Here is a 22,415-nt window from a genome sequence, read left to right on the forward strand (position 1 = left end):
TTTTAATTTCCTTGGTTTTAATATATTTTAGACTGTGTTTGATAAAAAGCTATACCGTGTACGGGCTCTGGGAAGTCGGGGGGGGGGAAGGGAGGTGGCGTCCTAGGGGGGAGGGGGGAGGGGGGAAATATAGTATGTGCTAGATTTTAAAGTAACATGATTGCACTTGTATACTGTTGCTTTTTTAATTCTAGTGTAAAAATAGGAAGCTGAATATATTGATAGATAGTAGAAATACACCGAAGGGAGGAGCAGAGGGAAAGAAGACAGAGGGGTAGAGAGGGTGGGAGAGAGGACCGGAAGGAGGGTGAGATGGAAGGGAGGGAGTGTATTGGGAGAGAGGAGTGATAGAGGGGGAGGGGAAGTAGGGTAGAGGGGAATGTTGTAGGGGAGAAAGGAAAGTTGGAGGGGGGTGAAAGAAAGGGTGTATGGAGGGTTGAAGTGGTATATTGGGTTTGTATTTTGGGGAGTATTGTTGACAAGGATGGCTGTGTTTATTGCTCAATGTTATATGGCCCCGGTTATGCACAGTATATATATGACTGTATGAAATGAAAATGAAAATGAAAATAAAACATATTTACTAAAAAAATAAAAATGAAAAAAAATAAAGACTTGTGGACTTCAACTCCCAGAATTCCTCCTCCAGTCATGTTGGCTCAGGAACTCTGGCATTGAAGTGTGGAAGTCTAAAAGCTGTCAAGTTACAAGACCCTTGCACCCCCCTTTAGAAAAAAAACCCAAGGGGTGTACAAACTTGACAGCTTTAAGACTTGTGGACTTCAACTCCCAGAATTCCTCCTCTCGCTCTTCATCTTGATGATGTGCGGACGGGCAGAGAGAGGGAGTTGGAACTGGTTCTAAACGGCACTGTAGGTTTGTGGAACCTCTTCTATAGAAGAGGTTAGAACTGGCAGGAACCCACCCCTGGAGTGTTCCCAGTCCAGGTATACTAGCTCTGCCCTCAGGCTATCTTGCTTATTATTTCCAAATCTTGCTGGTCTGTGGACAAACCTGGAATATTCAAAGCAGAAATGAAAAAATACAAACTTAAGGGAACTGGTGTAGTCGAACGGTCTTATTTCAAGTGTTTAACAGAGGCTCGTCCACTGATTCTGTTCTTCTTGAAAGCTAGATATATAAAGTAAATATGAAGCAGACCTGTACAGTGCGCAATCCCAAACTATGCTCCTACAAACCTGATTGCAAGTAATCACTTATCTGAAGGAAACACTCCTCCAAACTTCAGTATAAAACTTCAGTATAAAACAAATCCTCACCCAATAAATCTAAGTGGAAAACTTATCTTCTCTGAGTGACAATAGAAAATTAGAATCAATTATATGAACTAAGTTAAAGCCCTTGTAAAAAAAAAATCTGTATTCAGATACACATACTGGGCTTCCACTAATATCCTGTTCCTGGTCCCTATGGAGCAGAGGTGGGTTCTTACCAGTTCAGACCAATTTGGCCGAACTGGTAGTGATTTGGTGGCCTGGGTCACTGGAACTGGCAGTGACCCAAGTCTGCTACACCCCCGAACCAGTTCTCCTATGTGGCCGCCATCTTGATTTTCAGTTCTGCACATGTGCAAAACAATTGTAATTGCACAACTTTATTTCCCTTTTTTAATATTTTGCACATGCGTGGAACGCACATCTGGCATGCATGTGAGCGAAGCTGGCAGTAATGCTGGGAGCAACCCATTCCTGCAGTGGAGGGCAGGAGCAGAGGGGAGCTGGGGTGGGAACCTCCTGAATTTCCAAGGAGGGTTTTTCCATGAGGCAATGCCATGACAGAGAAGGTATGCTTCCTAAATCCTAGCAGCAGATCCTGCTTCACCAAGGAGACCCAGAGCATGTCTACTGTTTCAGATTTGGTGGGACAGACAAAGACCACTAAAGTTAGGCAGTCCTGCAAGTAATCTGGCCCCACACCACATAGAACTTATAAAAATGCTGCCTCATTCAGATGGCATGCAGGGACAAAGTAAAATTCCATGCCAGTGCCATTTTAAAAGCTTCAGTTAATCTTCATGATACAACCTTTTTGTAATCCATATGTATTTAAGGTTTGATTTCCATCTCTGGTTCTTGCTAGGACAGGGAGTGCCTGGGGCTTTAGCTGAGATAATACCAAGGCTTTAATTATCTGAATGTTGAGCAACTGCAAATAGTCACTGTACATCTGTCGTAATGCAACCATCATGCCAGGGTTCTTCCATGCGGGAAGCTACACTATTTGGAAAATAAAACTGCCCATCTCACTTCCATAAATGGCCTGATTGGATCACATGATCAACTCTTGTCATTTACAAGGACTGATATCTCCTAAGGCTTTTGTTAATGGTTAAATATCATGTAGAATTTTATTGCTTAGGGAAATATTACTTCATAGTTAGTCCAAAATGCCATCTTGATATGTTTATTATGATGCCTTCGAGAGTTTCAATCAATAAATAGGAGGAAAACAGTGGGATTGCATGAGTGTGTTGGTGATATCAACATAAGGAAGGGAAAGGTAATCTGGGCTATGCATAAGGTGGAAACAGGACCTCAAAATAATAATGACAGCACATTCTTACTACTGTTGATTTGAGTCTTAGATTTGGTACAAAAGATTTTGATATGTATCTCAAATACAATCTTCTTAAGAGGTAGTTTTAAGGTTTCTCCCCTTTGTCGGATGTTAAATGTTTGTTGTGTCTCAAGAGCCTCTTTGGGGATGAAAGGAATAAATGAGGTTGTCAGAGCCTCACAGGAGAGGTGCTCTTTTCTTCGTGTTTTCTGTTGTTTAGAGATAATATCTTTTTGCCCTTTAGTCCTATTAGGATATCACCTAAAACCTCTTCTAAAAATTTCCATCCTTGATTTGTACTTGTACTTGATTTGTTTCCATAAAAGCAGAGTTATCTCTTAGAGGTCATGTTGGCTACTATATCTCTGGATGAAAATGGAGCATCATCTAGGCTAGTCTTCTTATGTCATATGTGAATTAACTGCTGAGGAAGAATGAGTTCAGCTAGTTGAGCCATACAACAGAGGTATGGATGAAGACACAAATAACAAGAAAAACTTTTATGGCTAGGGCTGTATTCTTGTGAACTCTGTGTTACTCCAACCTCCTGGGTGTTTGAGATGATTCTCCTTAACTTTGTTCCCCTTGACTTCCAGAAGCAGAGTTGCCAAAGGGGTGTCCGATTGGCAAGACATTATGTTTTTTGCTTGAATGTTTATAAGCAGACCCTTCTTAATCCTTGTTCTTCTTGCCTTGTTGCTTTCTACTGCTTATCTCCAACTTTATACAATGTAGATTGGACTACATTTTACTGGGTTTATCCAAACAAGGATAATATAGCATCTATGATGTCCTGGGCCCAGCCAGCAAATTGGACATTATCTAGAGACTAAGTCTATCTTCCAAAAATGCTGATAGAATTAAATGATTACATCGAATGATCTTTCTTTCTCTCTCTCTTTCTCCCTCCCTCCCTCTTTCTCTCTCTGTTTGTGTGTGTGTATTTATTATGCCAATTCCAGTTCTGTTCTGTGGGAATAAAACAGCTTTGAGATCAGTGCAATCTTTTGCCTCTGGAAAGAAAGCATGCAAGTGACAAAAAAAATTCCATCAATTGCTCTATACACTACGCAGCAAGAAGGAACAGAATTTGAAAAATCCATGCCTGTCTATTCACAGCACTTTTGTCCAGCCTGCTGCATTTCAGATGTGTCACATAAAAATTCAGATCAGACAATAGCAATATTAGTTGGAATGACAAGAACTATAATTTAATGCAAAAATTTGGTCCATCCTCAAGCTATGAGAATTTCCAGTTATTCAACTGGAAAACCACACTGACATTATTTCTAGTTGCACAATAGCTGGGCTGAAAACATACTGGTTCAGCTGCCAGATACAACAATATTAGGGGATCACAATACAAAACTAGAACTTTTGTTGATGCGGTCCTTTAAGAAGCAAGCAATTTAAACAGAAGAGGAAAATATTTAGCATACAATTCAGTTTTAAAATATAGAGCATATTGCCTGGATAGAGAACATCGATGACATTTTTTGAAGCAAAATTGTAAAATGATAGATGAAAATGTCATATTGATATAAATAGTTTCTTAAGACATCTAGAAAGTAAGATGTAAAGTAAGCCTTATTGAGACAGAGAGCTCACTGTTTCTACCACATCTCGATCTTTTCTCAGTCCAATTAGATTAGGCATCTCAATTGTATTTTGATAGTTTAGCTATACTATCATATGTAAAGCTGAGAGAGAAACCTATATAATACCAAACAACGGAGGCTGATTTTTTTATGTGTGGATTTATACCTCACCTTTCCACCATCAGTTCCATATTTGCTTCTCTAATGTTATCCACATAGTAATTCTCTGGGTTGTTAAACTGGTGGCCCATGGGCTGGATGTGTTGTGTGCGCAGGCCACGCCCACCCCTGCTCTGCAAATAAGAAAAACAGTGAAACATCGCGTTATGCCAACATGACACTGCGAGTTTGATACCTGTGGCTTAGGCTGTCAGATAATGATTGAACCTATCCAGCGGCATAATTCAGTTCTCATGGCAGAATCAGGATCAGGATATAAACCAGAGTCATTCTCAGTCTTAATCCAATTGTAATTGTTTGAAAGCAATAAGAAAGCAATAAGAAAAACTGAAGGTCCAACATTGTGAAAAAGTGACAGGATAGAATGCCTTAATATGTACACAAAGTAAATATTATTGGAAGATGTGGCTTAAGGACAGGTTTTCTGAAGGTTGTTTGCAGAGGTGGTATTCAGCAGGTTCTGACCAGTTCTGGAGCACTGGTAGCAGACATTTTGAGTAGTTTGGAGAACCGGTAAATACAACCTCTGACTACCCCCACCCAGTGGTGGGTTTCCATTTTTTTACTACTGGTTTTCTCATGCACACACACGCACTCGTGCATGTGCAGAAGCATCTGTGCAGGTGAGCAGAGCCTTCTGCCAGCATTACTACCGGTTTGCCCGATCCTGGCCGAACTGGGAAGAACCCACCTCTTTCCCCGCCCCCATCTATTCTCTGCCTCCTGAGTCCCAGCTGATCGGGAGGGAATGGGGATTTTGCAGTAACCTTCCCCTGCCACACCCACCAAGCCACACCACACCCACCAAGCTACGCCCACAGAACCAGTATTTTGAATCCCACCACTGGTTCTTTGGTTCACTCAGCCAACAGTCCTGGCACATCTGCTTGATTTTCTGAACTGTTCCCTCACAGACAGCTATGAAACCTATTACACTGTCACATGAAGGTCTCTTTCATTTTGTCCTTGTTCAAAGCATCTTTCTATCTCCATAAAAATCCATACATTGATGTTAGAAGTTACCATGTGGATTTCCCTAGAGTTTGGCCAAAGGGAAATATATCAGTGAGAGGCTGCTGATTATTTCTGAAATATGCCCTCTTTACCGCAAAAGCAAATATACAAAACAAAAATAACTAGAATTGCCTGCACAAAGGTCTAGGGCTAAAGCAGGTGGTTTCTTTCCACCGTTCTTTCCCTGTGACGCTCAAGGCCTGTGAGGCTTTTGATCCTTTCACAGGAGCTGGTAGGCATTGTAGCTTGGCCACCAGGGGGCCTATGGGCCAACAAAAGGGGATTGAAATGAATTACTGATTTTTTTCCCTTCTTTTTTAATTCTGCCCAGAGATCTGAGGGAATAAACAGCAGCAGTGAGCTGGCAAAGCAGACCAAAGTGTCTCTCTGTCGTCGCTCAAGCTGGACTGAAACTCCAATCTCCTCGTTTACTCTCTTCTATACCCCCAGCCCTCTTTTAAGACCACCAGTCAAAGTGAAGAAACTTTTTTCCCCTTTTTTTTCACTGAGGGCAGTGACATCTCTGTTGATTTGGTGAATTGCTTTCTCTGCGTCTCTCCTCTCTTTACCTCTGTTTTGCAGAAAGAAAGATGTCTTTCCCTTGGACAGGTATGCTTTTGCTTAGTTTTCTGCAGCCACTGGAAACCCTGATGAAAGAAGAAGCTGTCCCGTATATAGAAGGAAACTATGCACCCTCCAGAATGGAGGCAAAGGCTGGAGAAGATCACTTACAAAGACACGTCAACTCCCAAGGCGTCCTGATGGAGCTTCTTGGAGAACTGGGCAGGATGAGAGACTTAGGACCAACTGCCAACCATGAAGAGCAACAGTTCTCAGAGGAACAGCTGAGGTGGAGAAGAACACGTAGAGGAACAAAAGACAGTGATGCCAAGTCAGTTCAACAGTATGTTCCAGGAGTCAAAGTAGAATTTCCTCGGCCTGCGAGCCCAGCCACATTACAGCCAACGGAGCCTCCAGCACCAACCAGCACAGGTCCATTTGAGCCCCACCAACAGAGCCCCGCGGTCTACGGTAATAGAGAGGCCCAGGTTAATAGAACTGTGGCACTAGGAAAGCGTTTTCAGATACAGAACCCTCTCTATCCAGTGACAGAAAGCTCTTATAGCGCTTATGCTGTCATGTTCCTGTCCCTCATTGTCTTTGCTGTGGGCATCGTTGGGAACCTCTCGGTCATGTGCATTGTCTGGCATAACTACTATATGAAAAGTGCCTGGAATTCCATTTTGGCCAGTCTTGCTTTCTGGGATTTCCTTATCCTCTTCTTCTGCCTACCTGTGGTCATCTTCAATGAAATTACCAAGAAGAGACTGCTGGGAAACTTCTCCTGTCGCCTTGTGCCCTTCATGGAGGTAAGAGTTTCCTCTGCTAACCTCTAGTATGTATCATTAATAACTTTGTGTTTTCAGTTAAGGAAGAGAGGGATAATGTTATTTGTACTTAGCCAGCTTTATGTTTTGAATTGGACTTAATCCCATGTCATTTGGCCTTACTAATACCCAATAAGATGAGCTTTCCTAACATCAAGTTTAAGGAGTGATTGATTGAAGAGTTATAGAAAACAACATCTCTCTTTCAAAGGGGATAACAAAAATGCCTTTGGGAAAAATTGAAGCAAGCACAGTTATCCTTATTTCAATGCCAATTATTTGATGAGAAGAATGTTTCTGTGTTCACCCCAGAGATACAAAGTGGAAGCTATGCCTTATATTTCCAGGAGATAATCATGTGCAAATTTTTATGCAATCATCAATAATTAATATTAATGATTCAACCATTAATATTAATGTTCTAACTATTAATAGACTGACCAGTAACTTGGTATCTTCCATATAGCTAGGACTAATGTAGAGAGAACAACAGGTTAGGGGATGCTGCATTAATAAATGAGAACTAGGTATTTCTCACATCAAGAAGATAAAAGTGGGGCTTTAAAATTACCTCAAGAAAGAAAATCTTAATTAAAAAGAGTAAGTGCATCTAATGCTTGTGCTGAATCTATAATTAGCAGATATAGGCCTCCTGTAGCCTGACATTTCAAGACCTAGACTCAAACCATCAGTCCTTAGAGATCATGCACATTTAATTACACCGAGTAAAGATTCTTCTGTAATTCTAGCCTGAGAATTCTGAAAGAAAATGCCAGGCTAAGAGGAATTTTTGCCCAGTGGATACTGTGCATTTCAGATTATACCTGCTCACCACAGGCATGAGATGGACAGGATCCCAGGATGAAGAAGGAAACAAGTCAAGCTTTTTTTCTAAAAGTAAAAGATTATCATTTGTAATTGGTTGAAGAAGACAATTTAACTGTGAAAGGATGGCCTTTCTTAAATTATTCTCCCTGAACCAGGGAATTTTACTTTTAATAGTAGAAAATGATAGCAAGTAAAGGCTTAGCTATCATTGAATCATTGCCTGAAAATGCTGAATTTCTTCCAAGGACACAACAATAGTTGTTATTCTAAAAAAAAATTAAATCCCAGAGACTGTTTAAATTAATAAAGAATTACTAACTACCTTAATCAAGGTAAATGACAAATATTTGGAAGGCATAACCAGGGTGAAGAATTTATGGGTCTCTGAATATTGCTGAACTACAGCTATCAGCATCCCTAGTTACATCCAGCAATATCCAGTGAGAGAGAGTTTGGGGTATATATCATAGTCTTGAACTTAATCTCATAAAGACAGGCTGAGAGAAAGAAACATTGAACAAAGTGACCTTTGCAACTGATCATAAATCTGTACAAAACCTGCTGTAGTGTAAAACTTCAGCTTTGCAACTCATGAAGGTTACATGTCTGTCTTCCCTCATGAATTCCCTAGGAGTTGGGCTTCTCCTAAATTGAAAAGGAGACGAAAATGGGAGCTGTGTTTTGAATGATGTGAAGTTTCCATGGAAAATCTATTTGGCTGAAATTACCAGTGAGTCTTTGTTAATAAGGGCAGGATAAAGGCCATTTTAATTTCCTTTCAACTGTGCCATAGGATTGTTGGATAATAATATCCAAAATACTCTCAGAACAGCTTCAGTGTTCTTAAACAAAGGAGCATCTTAGGGCAAGGTTAGATTATCCTGCAACCAAAATGCATACTTTAAAATGAGTGCATTTTATTTTATTTAAAAGGTATCAGGCACACGTTCTCTCCTCTTGCTTCTTCCTCACTTTCCTGAACTAGGGATTTACAAAAACACAATTAACTAGATATGATTGCAACTGCCTCACTTTCATAAATTCAAATCTCACCATATCTTTTAGAAAAGGATTGCAAGGATGGAATTCAGCCTTCCACAATCTTGCCATTAGATGCTATTTGTATTTATTTATTATTTAAATTTATTAGCCAGTCTTCCAATGGACTTACATTTCTATGGTATCAGCTGGCTGCCACACCAAAAATGAGCATCACTGAAGTAAAACCTAGGCAGAAATCAGCACCAATAAAAACCTGCTGAAATGGTTGGGCCTGCAACTAATTTATTTATTTATTTATTTGTTTGTTTGTTTATGTTTTTTATGTTTTATTTTCATTTTCATTTCATACAGTCACATATATACTGTGCATAACTGGGGCCATATAACATTGAGCAATTAACACAGCCATCCTTGTCAATAATACTCCCCAAAATACAAACCCAATATACCACTTCAACCCTCCATACACCCTTTCTTTCACCCCCCTCCAACTTTCCTTTCTCCCCTCCAACATTCCCCTCTACCCTACTTCCCCTCCCCCTCTATCACTCCTCTCTCCCAATACACTCCCTCCCTTCCATCTCACCCTCCCTCCGGTCTTCTCTCCCACCCTCTCTACCCCTCTTTCTTCTTTCCCTCTGCTCCTCCCTTCGGTGTATTTCTACTATCTATCAATATATTCAGCTTCCTATTTTTACACTAGAATTAAAAAAGCAACAGTATACAAGTGCAATCATGTTACTTTAAAATCTAACACATACTACATTTCCCCCCTCCCCCCTCCCCCCTAGGACCCCACCTCCCTTCCCCCCCCCCCGACTTCCCAGAGCCCGTACACGGTATAGCTTTTTATCAAACACAGTCTAAAATATATTAAAACCAAGGAAATTTTAAAAAAAGAAAAAAGAAAAAAAAGTCAGTAAAATCTCTGCGTTGAACTCAGCTTCTTGCCGTTACACAAACTTTAAGCAGTTTACATTATTCCTAATCTTAGTTGTTTGATTACCTGCTGGATTTCCCCAGAGGTTATTTGTTGGTTCAACTTTTGCCTGTACTCTTCTCTAACTAGGGGTATTATCTCTTTATCTAAGTATCTGTCTATATCTAAACCCTTAATTTTGTCCCCTTTGTACAATTCTGTAAAAAAAAAATTCCCGGAATGCCTTTTAAATCTCCTGTTGAAACACCTCCTTCCCTCTATAACACAATTTGGATACATTTCAAATTTTTCTTTTAATTTCCTCTTCCAATTCTTTTCGTTTTTGCCCTTGTTTATGTCTATGTATTTTGTTTATATTCATCAGTACTCCTCTCATATACGCTTTACTTGCATCCCCTACAAATTCCATGAATGTACCCTTATTCGTATTCAGAACAAAGTATTCAGATAGCAATTTTTTACAATCATTAATATACTTTTCATACTTTTCAGAGCCTGCAACTAATTTACAGGGTCTGTGCTACCATCACACTTATCCTCAAGCCTTTGATCAGATTGTGACCTTTACTTGGAAATATTGATTTAGTTTAGGCTATATGGAAAGATGTCTTGGGCCTGACATAAACAATTACAAAATTGGAAGGGATCTCACAAATCATCTAGCTCAGTGTCATAGATCCATTAGAGTAGAGCATCACTGAGAGATCACCACTATCCATATTCTGTCATCACACAAAGGAGAATACACCAGTGACAGTCTGTTCCACTGGTTTACTGCATAGTGTAGAGTCAGAAAATTCCTCCTGATACCTGGCCTAAATCTACATCCTACAGCTTTAAATAATTAATATGGTTCCGTCCTCTAGGGAAATAGAGAGTAGGTTCAATCTCTTATACTCTATTAGACAGGAAATAAAATATTGTGTAGTGGATGTGGGACAAGAGAAGATAGAAGTGGGCTGCTTATTTAGTAGTATTTAACGGTTCCACCACAAAACCGCGTTCGACTAAAGGGTGCTCGATGAAACCGCATAGCTGATGTCATCACAGGGGGACAACAGTGCGGAGACAGAAGCACGCTGTAAACGCTAAACCTAAAATTAACCCCTAAACCTAAACCTAACCCCCCTAAACCTAATCCTAAACCTAACCCTAAACCTAACCCTAAACCTAACCCTTAAGCTAACCCTAAACCTAATCCTAACCCTTAACCTAACCCTAAACCTAACCCTAACCTTAACTTGAATCAGCTTGCTTTCAAAGCGCTATTTAAAGCGCCCTTCTTTCTCCGCGCTCGCTGTTGTCGCCCTGTTGATGACGTCAGCGACGCGGTTTAATCGGGCGCGCTTTAGTCGAGTGTGGTTTTGTCGTGTCACGGTATTTAACCATTCCATCTAACAGATTGTCATGGAGAAAAATCTATCCATCATGGTTTACTCAAAGTTAATCATGGGTTGGCATTTTCTGTGAACACAGCAACACTAGGTCCTATGCCTGGGACAGGTGGCATGTGGAGCCATTTGTCAGGGCATGCCAGGCTCTGCCCTGTCAGCAGGCCAGCGCACATGCATGCACTGGCCAGCTGAGTTCACCCTTTTAAAGCCATTTTTCGCCCTCTCCAGGCTCCAGAGGCTTTATAGGAGCCTGGGGTGGGCGAAAAGAGCCTTCCCCGCCCTCCTCCCGGAGGCCCTCCAAAAGCTTCATTCAAAAAAACGGCCTTATGGGCAAATCGGGAGTTTGGGAACGGAATTCCGGTTTGCTTGGAGGGTCATTTTGAGCGCTCCGAAGGCTTCAGGGAAGCCTCCTGAAGCTCCCTGAAAGCTTCGGAGCGCTTAAAACGACCCTCCGAGCAAACAGGAAGTCACTTCCGGTTTGCTCGGAGGGTCGTTTTGACTGCTCCGGAGGCTTCAGTGAAGCCTCCTGGAGGTCCCTGAAGCCTCTGGAGGGCCTCCAGGGGGAGGGGGGGGCGGGGAGGCTGTTTTTGCCCTCCCCAGGCTCCTATAAAGCCTCTGGAGCCTGGGGAGGGTGAAAAAAGCATGCAAAAAATGGGGGGGGGAGTGCCTGCATGCGCACTGGAGGGAGGTCGTGCATTGCATTATGGGTGTGGCATGCCCACACACAACCCTCCTGCGCTCTGCCCACTTATGTCACGCGAGTCAAAAAAGGTTCGCCATCGCTGTCCTATGTCATACTGTAATTACAGTACAATTGTGTTCAAGGACATGCATTGGATTCACACATTGTTTTTAACCTGATTATTGATATAGTATGTTTTCTGACTTATACATTGAATTCTCAGCTAGCCAATAGTTTAAAACCCCCAAACCAAAATTAACTAACCGAAACCAAGTTTAGAATGCTGGATGGGAGGCTTTAACTAATCTGGCTAAGTGTGCTATATAAAAATAGGTATTGTTAATTTTTAATGACTATTTTAAATGGTTTTTAAAAAAATTTTTTAAATATTATGTAAGCTATCTTGGACAAATCAAAAAGCAGCATACATATTTAATAAAATAAAATAAATTAATTGAAACAATTATCTACTCCTTTCATTATTATTTATATATTTGTTTCATTCTACTCATTTTCTGTTGAATCTTCTTAATGAATTTTGAACTGTGCATTCTTTAAAAGATACTATAACATAGTGCCATCCTATTAATGTGCAAAACTGAAACATTTACAGAGCAAGAAACAGTGGGGTGTGAATTTGTGTTTCTATAATACCTTAGATATAATTTCAAAAGACCAGGTTCCTTCTGTCTTCAAAAAAGCAATTGGAAGAAAGAAGCTGGGATGAGATAGGATTGGACATACTGAAAATAAAGTTTGTTTAGACTGAAAATAGGCTGTAATGGTATATATCTGATTTGAACATACAGATGATCCTTTGCATACAAGTTATTTTCTATCAAATATGATGAACAGCCCGCCCTTAGAAACTACAATATTTCAACATAATTTCTATAGCTTCCCTGCTCAGTGCAGGAAGATATGAGAGCCAAGCAGGCGATGGACATCTGTGAATGATTCAGAGCTTGACTAAGGGGACAACAGCATACATGAAGGAGGCAGGGAAGACAATGAGTCTTTGATGTAATATGACAAAGGCACTAATAGTTGGACACATCAAAAGCCCATTGCAAAATAAGAACACACAATCATAGGTAAAGTACTTATTCTTGTAATCAACACATCCTATCACTGCCAGAAACCATGCTAACTGTGAAAAATCTAGGCAGATTTAGGTTTTCTATGCAGTTTTCTGTCCTTCTATCAGGTTGAAAGTTAAATTGGAGTTACAAGATCTAGGCTGCAAAAAAGTAGATGACAGTAGATGGTGGGAAAGAGAAGGGAATAACCTAATGCTTTGCTGCCATCTAGTTGATCTTAAGGGGTTTTGCACTCCAGATGTAATAGAGCTACTAGCATTAAGCACTGGCCATCTTCATATTTATTCATTCAGATGATTTTCCTTTTAGATAGGGCATTAAGGTATTTGATCTTGTTCCTATGAAAGGTTGAAGAGCATTATTTTATTTAAACTACCATATTCTGACAGTCACTGATGTATTGGTTATTTGTTTATTTTGGCAAGTTTTTATCTTCTAGGGGAATAGGACATCTGCAATTCTGCATGTAAATTCCACATATGAACCAATAGCTTCTCTTTTGCAAAAACTGTTCTGTATCATTGTGTTTGGTTTTACATTTAAGAGACATGCAGATATCCATATCAGAAAATAGCAAAGGTGTCTTGAAAGGGATAATTTGCAGTGGAAAAATGGCAAAACCAGAGTTGCATTTTGTCATACTGTACTTCCTTCAAACTACGAGCTGCCTTGGGATTCATAGGTTCATAAAATTCACAGAAAATTGCCTTAGCAATATCAATAGCACTTAGACTTAAATACCACTTCAAAGTGCTTTACAACCCTCTCTAAGTGGTTTACAGAATCAGCATATTGCCCCCAACAATCTGGGTCCTCATTTTACTCACCTTGGCAGTATGGAAGGCTGAGTCAACCTTGAGTCAATGAGAATCGAACTCTTGGCAACGGAGTGCAGAGTTAACTTGCAATACTGCATTCTAATCACTGCGCCACCACAGTTCTTAAATAAACACTACTGGCTTCCCCTCATCTCACTGAATATTTGTCTTTATTTTTCCACCTGTTTTATTTATCTCAGAATAACTAATAGATTATATCCTAAAAGTTGATAGCTTCATAACAAAATATTATCTAAAATTAACACTAGATAATTCTATCCATATCAGTGAAGTCACAGTAAACATTTAGGTCATATAGGAACAACTGTTTCCTTTGTCCTTGGTTAATTAAATATAAAAATGTGCAGACCTGCATAGGAATATTACCCCAATTCTCCTGATGTCATCGACACAGAGCTATATTTGCACTGCTGCTCCTACAATATTGATAGTTGAATTGTTAATTCAAAAACTGCAATAGAGAGTCTAATATTTTCCTGTTATGCTAATAACTTTATGGCTGTGATTCTAAGCACAGTTGTATAAAAAGTTTCCTACCAAAGCAGCAATTACTACATGCTGCATTTCTTTTTTCCTCAGGGACTTGTTCAGGTTGCAGATGGAAAGATTGTAGGTTTGTATTATACTTCATAAAAGAAACCCAATAGGAATATTCTGTAAAATGTGATAAAATGTAGAGATCTACTGTAAGAGATCTGGATAGCATCTATTTAAAGGAGTTATTTTAAATGAAACTAGATTTTGTTGCAGCTGCCAACCCTCTCTGCTGTCTGCCACATCAGGAACCCTGCTGCAAATTTGCAGTTCCATTATAGACTGATTCTCTGAATCTTACACAGCTTTGTATTTTCTCCACAAAGGTTTTCTTACCCGAATTTTACTCCAGATGCCTCTTAATTTCAACCAACACAGACTTGTTCTGCTTTTTTTTTTTTTAGTGTGCCTAAGTTGACAATGGCAAACCACCTCTGGAAAACCTTGTCAAAAAAACCTGTAGGGATTAGTCCAGGCATTCACCGGAAGACATATTTTCCTCAAGGCAGATACACACACACACACACAAAGTGTTATAGTTGATCATAGTATTATAGTAAAACAGCAGAATTCAAGTTTCAAATGACAATTTGCACCTTAATGAATGTATTCATTTTGAATCTATTCCTATTTGCTGTATTATGCTAACATAGGTACCCATCTTGAAATCTTTCCCAAAGTTGCTTTTTCAAGAGGCAACTGGACTTTCTCAAACATGCATCCAGTTTTGGTCGCCACACTATAAAAAAGATGTTGAAACTCTAGAAAAAGTGCAGAGGAGAGCAATCAGGATGATTGGGGGACTGGAGAATAAAACCTGAAGAATGGTTACAGGAACTTGGCATAGCTAGTCTAGTGGAGAGAATGACCAGGGGAGACATGATAGCAGTGTTCCAATATTTGAGGGGCTGCCACAGAGAGGAGGGGATCAAGCTATTTTCCAAAGCACCTGAAGCCCAAACAAGGAATAATCGATGGAAACTGACCAAGGAGAGATTCAACCTAGAAATAAGGAGGAACTTTCTGACAGTGAGAACAATCAACTAATGGAACAGAAGTTGCCTTCGGAAGTTGTAGGAGCTCCATCACTTGAGACTTTCAAGAAGAGATTGGACTACCATTTGTCAGAAATGGTGTAGGGTCTCCTGCTTGAGTGGAGGGTTGGACTAGATGACCTATGAGGTCCCTTCCAACTCTGTTAATCTGTTAATCTATTTCTGGTTTTTCTTTGAAGACGTCTCGCTTCTCATCCAAGAAGCTTCTTTGGCTCTGACTGGATGGTAGGGAATCTTGAAAAAGCATCTTTGGGACAACCATGACTTGCATGACCGAGAATCTCCATAGACATTTTGAAATCTCTTAACTTATATTTTAGAAACAGCTGATGGTACAACCTAACTGGATATTCATTCAGACATCGTTGTACTATCCAGCAGAAGCAGCCAAGCAACCTCTGCAATAATCTACGAAGTCCTTCAAATCACATAGTGTAACTGCTTGGAACTTCAAATTCTTTATTCGGGTTGGCTTTTCAAACAAGCTCTCCATCTTTCTTTAGCATTGATCAATATGATGCTCATAGATACGAATATTTTTTTAAGCATCCATTGAAAGCGCATACTTTAATAAACGCCATGAGATTGTACCCTGGAATGACTCTGTTTTGTGCTGGTTTGGCCGTAGTTCAAAGAACATGAGACAGGGAAAGTGGGGGAGGGGGAGGAAGAATAAAGAAAGTAAGCCTCTTTGCTTAGTTTCCAAAGTTTCCGGTGTTAAATGAATGTCCCTTTTTCCTCTGAGAAGTGAGCGGGTGCCTGCAATTAGGGCCCAGAGCTCTTCAGCAGTCTATGAACAACTGTCCAAATGAGGCGTAGTATTTCCTGAACCGAAGGAAAGCACAGCATTTGTAATGGAGAGTGTTGTGCAAGGAGGCAAGCCCTTCTCCACACCCCCCGGCTGATATTTATTCATGTTCCACATTGTCTGTCCAACCCACCCAGTGTTTGGCCTTTTCTCCTCCACGCTTTGCCATCTTCCCTTTTGGCAGAGAAGGATGTTTTCCTGGGATTCTGAATGCAGCGGAAATTAACAAAAGCTACTTTGGGACATCAACAAACTCACTTAACTCATTTGATGCTCAAAAAGTAAATGCATTTTGACTCAGTGAATTTTTGGGAAAGGACCAAAGGTTGCTTAAGGAGTACTAAGTAATGACCTAAGAACCTCTCCTGATCTTCTAAGGTGTTTCTCCCATTGGTTTTTCCTCCTTAATTGCCCTCTGTAAAAAAAGAAGCATGTAGATCAGGGAAGCATGATATACAAGGAAGAGAATAAAGGGATGGGAGATAAAAAGCTTTTAGAAAACACATCCATTTTGATAGAATGATTTTTTTTAATGGTAGAGAATATCATGCGAACTATAAGGGAAAAATTGTAATCTATTCTTTCGGTTCCACCACAAAACCGCAGTCGACTAAAGCGCGCTCGACGAAACCACGTACCTGACGTCATCACAGCGCGACGAAAAAAGCACGCTGTGAGCGGTAAAGCTAAAATTAACGCGTAAACCTAAACCTAACGCTAACCCTTAACCTAACCCTAAACCTAACGCTTAACGTAACCCCAAACCTAACCCTAACCCTTAACCTAACCCTAACCCTAACCCTTACCTTTACATGAATCGGCTTGCTTTAAAAGCGCTTTTTAAAGCGCCCTTTTTTCTCTGCGGTCGTTGTTGTCGCGCTGCTGACGTCGTCAGCGACGCGATTTAATCGGGCACACTTTAGTGGACCGCGGTTTTGTCATGCCACGATTCTTTCACTTCCATATACATTTTCTACAATATTTACACAGGTGGCCAACAGTTTAAGGGGGCATTTTCAATTTGACTTTGTCCTTGTACAGTGTATTCAACTATATTCCACTAAATGTATAATTTTTGGGGAAAGAGCAGGGGAGAGAGAAAGAGAGAATGAGAATATTACTCCTTTTTAATTACATTTGTTAGTAAAGCCTCTTGATTTTTGTGTCACTGTACAGTAACATAGTATTTATCCTGTAATTATTTAGGGACAGTGTCTTTGAGTCAGTTCAACTCCTAACAACCACATGGATATATCTATGAAGTTGTTTTCTCCTGGGATTTTTAAAAAAACCTTCTTTTGACAAATGGTTTCCCATCCAAGAACGAACCAGGATTGAAATTGCTTAGCTTCTGAGCCATGTGCTGGCACCTGCTGAGCCAGGGATACTGAAGAGAGACAAAGAGTGATGTCATAGTCAGCGGAAATTAGTTACATATTCACATTATAGTTTTTAAAATTGAAAGTTTGCAAAGAAATAAGAAGTGGCACCCTTCTGCATTTGTTGGTTAGAATTAAAATAGAAGTGCAAACAGTGCTGACAGTGCCAAAACTGTTTTTAAGCCTGCAAGATCTATTTTCATATGAACCAAATGAAGGCAGCTGCAAAACAGGAGTTATGGGATGTAGAAACTGAAATGAGTATAAAGCAATCTGAAAATGTACCAGCTCCCAAAATGGTCCCTGTTAGCACAGTGAAATTCTCACATGCTTCTCTTTTCTAATAAGCCCACCCTTGATTTTAGGACTCTAATTGAGGTAGAGAATGGGCTTTCTGCTGTTAACATTGTTTTATCATTAGCAGTTAGTAACTTTCATGATCTACTGCTAATTATTTGAAGGTCCACCAAGGTTCTAAGTCTCCTTCTGCTCAGTTTGAATACAAGGAATCCAAAAAGGATGGAAATATTAAAGAGGAAAACCAATTGGAATAAATGGAGCAGGGAAGCAAGATTATTACTTAGATGAATATTTAATCATTTAATAACAAATAAAGAATTAGAAAATCAACCACATATCAATGTCCATACATTTGATTTTGTTAAACAATGATCCAAAGTGTCCTCATACATTGTAAAAAACTGGCTAAGGAAAGATAATAAACAGAGAGTTAGACACTTTTTTTCATATCCTCCTGGTAAAAGAAAGTCAATATGCTTGTTTTAAAATTGTACAAAACAATCTTTATTAAGCTGCAGCTACCATATTGATGTTTGTAGTTACTAAAAAAAATGTAGGGAAATGTTTTGGGAAACATGGCATATGATACAATTTCAGCATCAACTCTACATAGAAATGCTCAAGAATAAAAGCTGATATATGAGAAAGTCACACACATTCCTTAGTAGAGTTGATCCCCCAAATGTGACTTATTCTGTTCAGGTTACAGAACTAAATGGGATCATTATTCTCATAACAGACACTAATATTTAAATATGCATCTTTTCATTCGGGGCAGGAGTGGGATTGAAAAGTTTTAGCAACCGGTTTTCTGACCAGTTGAGTGTGGCCATGGTGGGCATGCTTATTCAGCCTCCTGCACCACAGTGGGAGGGGGCATTTTCATCCTCCCCAGGCTCTGGAGGCTTTCCTCGAACTTTCAGGAGGGTGAAAACAGCCTCCCCCGAGCTTCGGAGGCCTTCCAGAGGCTGGAAACGGGCCCATTTCTGCATTTCCGGAAGGCTTTTCGCCCTCCCAGAGCCTCCCCGTGGGCCCTGCACTTACCTAGTATCCAAAACAGGTTGCAGGGAGACTCCTGGGAGGGGAGGCGCAGGGCAGGAGGAGTCAGCCAGTCCTTTCAACTATCGGTTCAGGTGAACCAGATGTAAAATTAGCATCCAGTTTGCCTGAATCAGGCTGAACCGGCTGAATCCCACTCCTGATTTGGGGGTATTTGTCATTTCCCATGCTGCTATCTGTATTCTGGAGAATTATTGCACAAACTTGTATAGTTGCTCTTGAAACATTTAAAAAGTGCTGGGGACTGGAATGACTTTTCCTGTTTTGTGCATCCCATTTTATTTTGGCATAATTTGGAATCCGCATTGTTCTACATAGTAAATAAATTTTCTATGCTAGAGACAGTGTTTATTTTTTCTTTGAAATCCTTTTGCACAAAATTGAAAAAAAGTATGTATTTCCTCCCTTAACTTGAAAGTTAAGGGAGAGGCAAATGTTTCATTTCTCTCTTTGGCCATCTCAGTTCAACCACTTCTCTTTGTTATGCTCCTAGGTGACCTCTCTGGGAATCACCACCTTCAGCCTCTGTGCCTTGGGCATTGACAGATTCCATGCGGCTACCAGCCCTCAAGCCAAGCTCCGCCCGATTGAACACTGCCACTCCATCATTGCCAAGCTGGCTGTCATTTGGGTGGGTTCCATGACCCTTTCAATCCCAGAGCTCCTTCTTTGGCAGCTGGCACAGGATACCTCACCAGTCTCTGGTGTAGTGTCTGACTACTGCACAATGAAACCTTTTCAGGAGCTGCCCGAGTCCATTTACTCTCTGGTTCTCACTTATCAGAATGCTAGAATGTGGTGGTATTTTGGATGCTACTTCTGCCTGCCGATCCTCTTTACCGTCAGCTGCCAGCTGGTCACCAGAAGGATCAGCAGCACAGAGAAGACCGAATGCCGTGGCAATAAGCATGGGCAGTGTGAGAGCCAACTCAACTGCACAGTGATTGGCCTGACAGTAATCTATGGTCTCTGCACCATCCCTGAAAATGTCAGTAATATTGTTGTGGCCTATCTGTCTCCTGACATGACGAAACAGACTTTGGACCTATTAAGCTTGGTCAACCAGTTCTTCCTGTTCTTCAAATGTTCAGTTACTCCTGTGCTTCTACTATGCCTTTGCAAACCCCTGGGGCAGGCCTTCATGGACTGCTGCTGCTGTTGCTGTGACGAATGTGGTCAAGAAACTACTTCCAGTGATAGTGGTTCTGAAAGCAAAATCAAAACCGAGATGTCCTCAAATATTTTCTTTGACAAGACCAGAGAGTCACCTCCCCCCGTAGGGTCCATTGGCACTCCATGCTAAGTTCAATCATCCTAGTGGTAGATCAACAGCAATTCTTCCGCTACCTTTTCCCAAGACCAAAAGTTGTGATTTTCTTTTAGTATTAATTGGTGAAATAGCTGGACACTGGAGCTGGGAGCTGGTGTGTATCATCTGCTTGTTCTAGCACTGTCTTGTAAGAACAACTTAAAAACAAGGCATCACCAATAGCTACTGTATCTCTTCTCTGCTGAACAGCTATCAAGGGTGCCATTGACTGCCCTGATCTACCACAGATAGAAAGGATGCTGTTCTGAATGCGAAAGATGCTGTGGAAAGGCCCACTTGCAACCCTTTCCAGAATGGAGAAATCACCTGTTTTAAAAGAGTTCATAGTACACACTAACCTATTCTGCACTGATGCAGGACCAGTACTGTCCTCTACTTCATGTCTGCCCCAGAGACAGCCTTGTACACAAAGTCAGCACTATCCTAGCCTCAATAAACCAGTAGACTAAGTAGAAAAAGGTTCCCGTCATTTTATTCAAAATGTGGTTGGACAATTGATCATTCTGTCAGTATTTCTATTAAAAAAAGTTAAGACTGTATAAACTAGAATTCTTTTTTAACCAAGGAATCAGGATTTTCCACCAGGTTTCACTGTATCTTGTGTGGTGTGTGTGTGTGTGTGTGTGTGTGTGTGTGTGTAGGGGGGTGGGGGGTTTACAGGAACTGGTTCTGGTTTTTTTTATTCACACTTATTTTATTCGTTTTATACCGTTTGGGGTATTTTGATCTATCCATGGTTTCAGGTCACTCATACTCTCATATGTTGTACTTTAGTGTAGAGCAATTAACTCATTGTGGCATCAATAGCAGCTTTCTTGGCAATTTTCTCTGTTCTTTCGGGCATCCAGTTTTTTTTCTTTTATATCTTAATCTTTGACAGTCTCTTTTCGCATTCATGTTTACCAACTTCTTTATTTCATTCTACAATTCCTATTAATGAGGCTCAGAAATTTAAAGTACAGGCTGATGTTTTCCTTCAAAATGATGGGTCGATTGTACCACTGGGAACTGCATGGCTTTGTTCTTCTGCTTTAGTTCTTTCATTTGAAACATGCACATTATCTGTTCCACAATTTTCTCCTGGCTCTTTGCTGTTGTAATGGAGATTTTCCACCACTTTGTGACAATACTATAAAGGTAGTCCTGACTTATAACCACAGTTGGGACTGGAACATCTGTCACTAAGCAATGCAATTAAGTAAGCTACGCCTAATTTTATAACATTTTTCTGCCATACTTGTCAGTGGTAGGTTTCTATTTTTTTTACTATTGGTTCTCATGCGCATGTGTAACACTTCTGTGCATATGCAGAAGCGTCCAGGTGGGTGGACGGAGCCTCCCACCACTGCTACTACCGGTTCGCCTGATCTGGGCTAAACCGGGAGCAAACCACCTCTGATACTTTTAAGCAAATCACACAATTGTTAAGTAAATCCAGTTTTCCCCACTGACTTTCCTTTTTGGAAGCCCCCATTGAGATCAGCCCCCTGCTGATCATGTGACTCTGGAGTGCTGCAATTGTCATAAATACATGTTGGTTGCCATTTAATCATCTGACATGGAGAAGGTGCACCAGTCATAAATGCAAGGGCAAGTTGTAACTCAATTTTCTCAGTGCTATCATAACTTCAAATGGTTGTAAGTTGAGACTACCTGTAAATTTGATTTCTGTAACTCTTTCTGGTGGTGTCTACATAGATGCATGTTGTTTTGGTTGCTGCAAAACTGTTAGCGGTGAACAAATCGCAATGAAGAAATAATTAGATTGGCAGAAACAGGTACAGGCAGTCCTAATTTAACTACAGTAATTGGGATTGGAAACTCTGTTAAGCAATGCAATTGTAAGTTGAAAAACCATGATTGTGCCATTCCTTAATCAATGACCTCACATCACCATGACTTCCTATTTCCTGTTAGCTTTTCCACTCACTATTGTGGGAATCTGACAGGAAGGTCATGAGACTCCAGCATGCAGGGATGGTCAAAAGTACAAGATCCAGCCATAACTACCGCTTGTTCAGTGTCATTGTAAATTTGAACAGTTGCTGATGACTAAAAGAGGACTACCTGTAAATCATTCTGCTTCATTTCTGTTTCCTAGACTATGTAGCCCAGTTATGTCTCTCCACCTTCATTCCAACTATTGCAAGTGACCTGTCGATATTGAGCCAATTTCAACAGCACAGCACAGATCATCTTCCAGTTTAAGATTTCACTTTAAACCAGTAGTAGGTCAAGAGGTCCTTAAGAGGCTCAAGACACATGTTCAAAATTATGATATTTGGGGCACTTTGTATATAAAGAGCTTTCACACTCCCTGCCCCCAACCTCTGTATGTAGATCTCAGGTATTTACTTGTATTTATTTTCTCAGATTTTAACTGTCTTCTTTTAGAGCATTAAGTAACT

General features: G+C 40.4%; 2 protein-coding genes across 2 annotated transcripts in view; one reads left to right on the top strand and one right to left on the bottom strand.

Moving 5' to 3' along the window:
* Positions 1-3,762: 3,762 nt before the first annotated feature.
* Positions 3,763-22,415, bottom strand: part of ARL8A (ARF like GTPase 8A) — a 65,482-nt gene continuing 46,829 nt past the window's right edge. Inside the window, exon 7 of the mRNA XM_087720222.1 lies at positions 3,763-4,463. Coding sequence (XP_087576348.1) covers positions 4,357-4,463 — 107 coding nt within the window. The 3' untranslated portion in view covers positions 3,763-4,356. The remainder of the gene's footprint in view (positions 4,464-22,415) is intronic.
* GPR37L1 (G protein-coupled receptor 37 like 1) lies at positions 5,666-20,465 on the top strand. The gene is made up of 2 exons (XM_014053890.2): positions 5,666-6,739; positions 19,171-20,465. The coding sequence occupies exons 1-2, from the start codon at positions 5,960-5,962 to the stop codon at positions 19,978-19,980; spliced, it is 1,590 nt and encodes a 529-aa protein (XP_013909365.2). The 5' UTR covers positions 5,666-5,959; the 3' UTR covers positions 19,981-20,465.

The sequence above is a fragment of the Thamnophis sirtalis genome, unplaced genomic scaffold, assembly GCF_051295495.1.
Source record: "Thamnophis sirtalis isolate CommonGarterSnake01/CBP01778 unplaced genomic scaffold, rThaSir2_p1.2 scaffold_7, whole genome shotgun sequence".
Taxonomy (NCBI): Eukaryota; Metazoa; Chordata; class Lepidosauria; order Squamata; family Natricidae; genus Thamnophis; species Thamnophis sirtalis.

Bases quoted from the DNA above. Each gene is read 5' to 3' on its own strand.
- GPR37L1 (XM_014053890.2), top strand. From the start codon at position 5,960: ATGTCTTTCCCTTGGACAGGTATGCTTTTGCTTAGTTTTCTGCAGCCA. The intron at 6,740-19,170 runs GTAAGAGTTTCC...TTATGCTCCTAG, and splicing joins GCCTTGTGCCCTTCATGGAG to GTGACCTCTCTGGGAATCAC.